The following is a 7,182-nucleotide window of genomic DNA, read 5'->3' as shown; positions in this document are numbered from 1 at the left end:
GTTCCCATCGAGTCTGTTCTGACCCTTGGAGACCCCGAGTGTACGGCGTGGACTTGCTCCAGCTCCATGGGGCTTTCTCCTGTGACCAGTTCAGCAGCAGATCACTACACTGGTCTTCAGACGTGCTGGTAGGTGGGTTTGAACCACCCATCTTCCAAATAACTGGGTGCTACCCACAGACTTCTTAAATGCGAATGGCTTTTAGTTCCTCCGGGTCCTTCATTTTACTGATGGAGGACTCTCTGGTGAGAGGACTGGTGGGTTGGCCCAAGGCCACTCAGCAAGAGTGGTACAGAGTTGGGACTAAGCCTCACCTCTTTTGTGTCTGTTCTGGGGACCTTCCAGGACTGGACTTCCCACCTACGTTTTCTCTGTCATCCTTCAGTTGCTTATAGTCGAAGGAAAAAGGGGTGCCATGTAAGTGATACTGATGTACTTGGGACATTGACTGGGCACGGACGATGCACCCGGTCTTGTATGTGTCCCTTGTCCCCACTCACCTCCAGTTGTTCTCGCAACTGGCCTATACCCACGCACTCATCGTTCAGTGTATTAATATGCCATTGTGTGTCAATGACCTCTTTTCATAGGGGTGAAGAACAGTTTTAGGCTTCATGGGACCTAGATTGAATCCCAGGCTCTGCCTCTCGCTCAGTACTGCTTTCATCCCACCTCAGCGTCTACACCTGAAAAATGGGCACAATCGTGGTTTCATTGTTGTTATGAGAACTATTGTGACAATTCGTTGAGACAACACATGAAAAGCACTCAGTAAAGGGAACTGCTAAATGCATGTAAGCTGTTTTTATTATCCCCTTCAGTGTAATTACTGCTGTATTATCCACAGCCTGCCCCTCATTTCCACAGGCTCCTGAGGATGGGGACTGCCCTCTTTTCCCCCCCCGGCATCCTTGTCTCACTGCGTCAGGTGGTCACAAACTGACTGTTGAATGGATGGCTTTGGATGTGACTTTTATAAGTCTGGGAATGTTAGCTCATTCTCTGAAATGTATGCGCAAACCATCCACAATGATATTTTCTCTTATTTCTCAAGACTTCCTGAGAAGAATGAAGTGCCAGCATTTAGTGGACATCATCCTTAAACAAACTTCTTTCTCCTTATCGTAGTAGGTTCTTGGGTCCTGTGGTTTTCTAAAGTGCTTGGGTTGGTATTGAGCCCTCGCTTCAGCTGCCATTGACTTGCCTTCATTGTCATCTATTTCTAGTAGGGGGAGGTATTTGCCATGCAGGCCTGCTTCCGTTTCTCCCCGTGCAAGCCTGCCTGTATATATGAATGAGAAGGAATCCATTACCCTATTGTTTACTTTCTCCTAGTCCATCAACAAGGCAATGGAGAAGGACCATGAAGAATACAACATTGGCGTCCTGGACATCTATGGCTTTGAAATATTCCAGGTAGGAACAGTTTGATTAATTGGGGGTTGGAGGAAAATTATATCATCTGATTTGCAAGAAGTATTTCTAGGTGATGGAAAAAAAATGATTCCCATTTGCCTTCATAAGTTCTTCATGTACTTTGCTGAATTAGTTTCTCCTAAATATAAACTCTGATTCTTTCTACTGCTGCATCCAACATTTCCGTTAAGGTTTTACATGCTGAAACATCTCTCTAAAACACTCACGAAATTACTTTCAAATGATGTGTATATATGTGTGAGTAACTTAGACATCTTTTTCTTTCTTTTTTCTTTTTCAGAAAAATGGCTTTGAGCAGTTTTGTATCAATTTTGTTAATGAGAAATTACAGCAGATCTTTATTGAACTGACCCTAAAAGCAGAACAGGTAAGTAGCGCCTGTTCCTTGTCTTGTTCTGATGCTAATTTGTTTCCTTTTGAAGAATATTGGGTGTCTCCCTTTGATAATAGACTCCAGTTTCCGACTTGAATTATAAAATGCACCTCCTACATTTGGGCAGAAAATCATATGCTATTGTGGCATCTTCATCTGTGAAACAGAAGCACCATCGGCTGCTTTTTCTCTCTTCTAAGCAAGCGATGCTGTTGGCGTGGACCTATGACTGGCTGCTTTCCTACACTCTGACTCATTGACCGAGTGGAAAATGGAAGCTTAGTACCCACCCCAATTGTCGATGGCCCCTATACTGTGTTCCAAGGGAAAAATTTGGTTTTCTGAGATTTGCTCATTCCCAAGCTTCCCAAAAAGTAAATCGAATTTTTAACAAAGCTGCCACTCAAATCCTAACTTGAGGTAACCTGTCTTCCTTTTAGTTTCTTCTAAATTCCAGGTGCAGATTTTTTCCATATTTTCCTGATGTCAGAGCAAAGGGTTTCTCAAGGATGTTTAGCCTTGGGAGGGTTCATGTTCCTGTTTAAGAAACATTAATTACTCCTTACTGTTCTCAGATAAACGTCTGCCCTGAAATTCCAAACCTCCATCATTGACTAGAGTGAAAGAATCCGAGGAGGAAGTAGGAAAAGACTGGATTTTTTAGTAACTACAGTGGAAACTGGGTGGATTTTGAGGAGTAACATGATTTCTGTTCGATGACTAGAAATGTAAAGCCGTTAGGATCCCGCAGTAGAATGGGCAGGAAATGGTGGTAGGGACCTAGACGACATTGGTGGAAGGAGAACTGACGTTGTGATGACAAGTGGTCAAGTGCAACACACATTTTGGAGAGTGAACCGGCAGGACTTGCTCCAAATGATTAGCAGTAAATTAAGAAGGAAAGAAAGTCATCAAGAAACCAAGATTTGAGGAAAGAAGTAGGAGGCAATGAGCATTTATAGAGGTCTAAATGCAGGCATGGACATATGTAAATATACTTATATATGAGGATGTGGAAATAGATCTATGTACATATGTGTATAGGTTTAGTATTAAGGTAGCAGATGGACATTGGGCCTCCACTCAAGTACTCCCTCAATGCAAGAACACTCTGTTCTATTAAATTGGCATTCCACGATGCACACCTTCCCGACACGCTCGCTGAAGATAAAGCAGGTGCATAAGCAAATGTGGCGAAGAAAGCTGATGGAGCCCAGCTATCAAAATATATAGTGTCTGGGGTCTTAAAGGCTTGAAGATATACAAGCAGCCATCTGATTCATGGACCCAAAGCCCATCTGTAGGCAACTGGACATCCCCTTAACAGAGGGTTGTGGGAAGGAGACAAGCCAGTCAGGGTGCAGTATAGCACTGATGAAACATACAGCTTTCCTCTAGTTCTTTAATGCTTCCTCACCCCCACTGTCATGACCCCAATTCTACCTTACAAATCTAGCTAAACCAGAACATATACCCGGGTACAGATAAGAGCTGGAAACACAGGGGATCCAGGATAAATAAACCCCTTTGGTATCTATCACCTCTTAGGGAAAATAAGACCAAAGTCAAGTTCCAAGTGTTTGTTCAAGGATGCTAAGCTTTCTCTCCCTCGTGGTGATTTTTTTTCCTCTGAGATCCACCCAACACACCTGGAATGATGTGGCCTCCTACTCTTCTGTCTTTCAGGAAGAGTATGTTCAGGAGGGGATCCGGTGGACCCCCATTGAGTACTTCAATAACAAAATCGTGTGTGACCTGATAGAGAACAAAGTGGTGAGTACTGCTGGACGTGGTCCCCAAGGCCCATGGCTGCACAGGAGCGAGCTCTTGTCCGCTGTCCTTGGTGTAGAATTAGAGAAACGAGTGACAGCTCTGAGCCTCCCAGAGCTTTAGCAGCCACCAGAATTTTGTAGACCCAGAAGTAATTCTGTGTATGTGGGGAAGGAGCACAGTAGGGTGTATTCTTTTCATCGATGTGAACAAGGGGATATGAGCACAATGCCAACTGGCACTTAGAAGTGGTTACTAAACTCTAAGGCAGTGGTTCTCAACCTGTGGGTCGTGACCCCTTTGGGGTCACCTGATTCATAACAGTCACAAAATGACGGTGATGAAGTAGCAACAAAAATCATTGTATGGTTGGGGGTCCCCACCACATGAGGAGCTGTATGAAAGGGTCGCGGCATCAGGAAGGTTGAGAAGCACTGCTCTAAGAGAAGACCACTCATTGACACAGATGCACAGCCTAGGAGTGAACCATAAAGCTGGCCTACCTTCTAGCCCCGTCAGACAACTTCTAGAACTTTAGTCCTACAAAATCATTTAAAAGAAAATAAAAAGCAATATGGACAGAGGCTACCGAAGCCAAAATCATGGTGACCCTATGTGACAGCATCCCAGTGTCCTGTGTGTTGTGCATGTCTCGGACTGTAACTCTCTACAGAAGTAACAAGCCTCGCCATCTTTCCGCGGACCTTGGGGTTATCAGCCAGTGCTTAACCACTGCGCCACCAGGTCTCCTAGAGACTCTACAGTTGTGTGTGTGTGTGTGTGTATAGCCGTTCCAAAATGGAAACAATAAAAATATCCTTAGATAGTATAACCATTTAAAACCATAGTATAACCATTCAACAAAACTATGGTATATCAGTGTGAGTGAATATAAGAAGTATAAAGACTGTAAAGCGTGGGAAATGTATATAAAAGAACGCAATGCATAATGGAATGTATACAGCATGTACATGTCTTCATACAAACAATGCCTTGTGGGTGCAGGCTAACAAGTGGCTCATGGAGACATGAGCAAAGGCAAAGGAAATGATTCCTTTAGGTTTCTGAAGGCATCTTAGTGCAGTTAGTTGTACTGAGAGCTGTTAATAACCAGTGGATGACTGCAGGCAGGTAAGTCAAGTTTGGGAAAATGGACTTTGCTTTATCTGTAGCTCTCAGTGGTACATCCCCACTGGGACTACTAGTCTTGCGCGAATGGAGAGGCTGACTTGAGGTGCCGCATCCTGAGTCTAGGGAACTGTGAACTCACTTAAGAGAGGGCCAGTAAGCACTGAATATTGTTGACATCAGTGATGAGAGCTGTGCCTTCCGGGTCCCCTCAGAACCCCCCTGGCATCATGAGCATCCTGGACGACGTGTGCGCCACAATGCACGCCGTGGGCGAGGGCGCGGACCAGACGCTGCTGCAGAAGCTGCAGATGCAGATCGGGAGCCACGAGCACTTCAACAGCTGGAACCAAGGCTTCATCATCCACCACTACGCCGGGAAGGTGGGCCGGCGTGCAGGGGGTCTCGAGGAAAGGGCAGGGACACTCTCGGTGTTGGCTACCTGGTTCCAGCCTTTGGGTGGGTCTGACACCTGTTTTCTCCAGTGGCGAATGTCATCCGTGCCCACGTAGCTCCATCTCCCCACTGGACTGTATTCACTTAACAGGACCTGCCAAGTGTTGGGGATGGGACGGGTGTGCACAGCAAAAGATAGTCTCCACCCCTGTGTGTGTTTCTCCAGCGAGAATCAGTGTGCAGCCCGCCTTCACCACTGGGGGAAAGAAGAGGCAAAATATTTTTGGGCAGGACTGCCCTTCCTCCTGCTGCCATCAGAGGACGAAAGAGGAGGGGGAACAAGCCTCAGTGGCCATGGAATTGGTCCTATTTCACAGTGACCCTACAGGTCATCAGAGTTGGATTGCGCTTTACAGGGTTTTCAATGGCTGGTTTTCTTGAGAGTGGATCACCAGGCTCTGATTCCCAAGTGCTTGGGGGTGGATTCTCACTGCCCCCACCGAGGCTCTGCCCATCACAGGCCTGTGTCAGTAGGGCCAGGAGCTCACATCGGTGTTTGTTCTCATTAAATGCCTGGGTGTTGGTGGCCTACCAGATGCTAGGCACTGTATGGGCCCAGGGGATACAAAGCTAAGTAATTGGGGGTCATTGTTCTTGGGGACCTCCGGTTCCTGTGGAAATCCACTGGCCTCACCTTTCACCTTGAGGAGTCTCTCGTTAACCAGCGCCCCTGGTTAGCGTGCGTCCTTGGTGGAAGCGGGCAAGCCTCCGGCATCAAAGACGGCAGAGCTTCTGATGGCCTGGCCCAGCACTCTGGACTAATGAGCATCCCGTCTTAACGGCAATCGATGGGAAGGATGACGTTTATCCTTGGCGATCCTGGTGGAGCCATTGAAGCAGGGGTCTGTGATCTTGAGCTCTGGAGTCCTGCTCAGAGGTCATCAAGGTCACTGCATGCCCTTCATCAGCACCTGCTGGTCCATACCCCGCGAGGTCCGCTCCCGAGCTAAAGTGAGACAGTGCAGCTGTAAAGTGACAGTTCAGGATGAAATCTCAGATGCTGCACCGGGAAAGAGACACTCTCGGGTGAAGATGCCCTTGTCGACTTTGATTTTTTTTTTTTTTATTCCATGAAATACCTCAAAGGGTAAAATGAGATCTCTTTCCATTCTTGGCTAGGTGTCCTATGACATGGATGGCTTCTGTGAGCGGAACCGCGATGTGCTTTTTATGGATCTGATCGAGCTGATGCAGAGCAGTGAGCTGTAAGTGTGTTCCGCCTCATCCGACATGGGTGCTGGTTGGATCAAACTCCCGATATTAAAGCAAACGTGTGGTGTCTGAGCGGTCAGCATGGTCTTCCTTTGAGGTGTTGGGGCTCGACTCTAAATGGACAAATTGAATCTTCAAACAGCTTCCCCTCCCCACCAGTCTCAGTCTCTCTCTTGTGCCCCCACCATTTCCCTGACGTCAAACTCCATGTGCCATCTGCATGCTTTTCAGGGTCTCTAACTTCGTTCCAACAAGACCGGCAGGGTGGGGGTGACCATCATGGGGTTGGGTCGGGGTGGGCATTTCTTACCACCCAAGAGTGGACCAGTCTGCCTCTAGGATACTTTTCTCTTAGACCATCACCCCCAAAGATTCCCTGTGGTCCCTGGGGATTTGAAATGGCTGGTGGTTTACAAAGGCCCAGGGGACCCTGCCTCTCCAGCACCTGCCTGAGAAACCGCTCCAAGGCTCAGAGAGAGGCAACTCATTAGGGGATTGCTCTGGGATCCATTATCACTCCTGAGACCCTGCCTAAGTGATCAGGGTAGAAGTAGTAGGGATATCCCCCCCTTGCAAGCTGCCGGTGTTAAAAATGCTAAAATTATTATTTTATTTTGTTGGCATTTATTTGTTGAGAATGTGTACCACAAAACCTGCATCAGGTCAACCGTTTCTACGTGTGCAATTCTTTGGCAGCGCTTACTGGCATTGAGTTCAGATCATTTCTTTTTTTTTTTTTTTTTAACATTTTATTAGGGGCTCATACAACTGTTATCCCAATCCATACACACATCAATTGTGTAAAG

The 7,182-nt window shown here is 46.7% G+C and overlaps 1 protein-coding gene across 1 annotated transcript in view; it reads left to right on the top strand.

Moving 5' to 3' along the window:
* Nucleotides 1-7,182, top strand: part of MYO1E (myosin IE) — a 261,215-nt gene that overhangs the window by 176,369 nt on the left and 77,664 nt on the right. The window contains exons 11-15 of the mRNA XM_045286475.1: nucleotides 1,336-1,416; nucleotides 1,718-1,804; nucleotides 3,497-3,583; nucleotides 4,924-5,091; nucleotides 6,284-6,369. Coding sequence (XP_045142410.1) covers nucleotides 1,336-1,416; nucleotides 1,718-1,804; nucleotides 3,497-3,583; nucleotides 4,924-5,091; nucleotides 6,284-6,369 — 509 coding nt within the window. The remainder of the gene's footprint in view (nucleotides 1-1,335; nucleotides 1,417-1,717; nucleotides 1,805-3,496; nucleotides 3,584-4,923; nucleotides 5,092-6,283; nucleotides 6,370-7,182) is intronic.

The sequence above is a fragment of the Echinops telfairi genome, unplaced genomic scaffold, assembly GCF_000313985.2.
Source record: "Echinops telfairi isolate 266 unplaced genomic scaffold, ASM31398v2 ScPeMD7_8;HRSCAF=38, whole genome shotgun sequence".
Classification (NCBI taxonomy): domain Eukaryota; kingdom Metazoa; phylum Chordata; class Mammalia; order Afrosoricida; family Tenrecidae; genus Echinops; species Echinops telfairi.
This window is presented reverse-complemented; position numbering and strand designations above follow the sequence as displayed.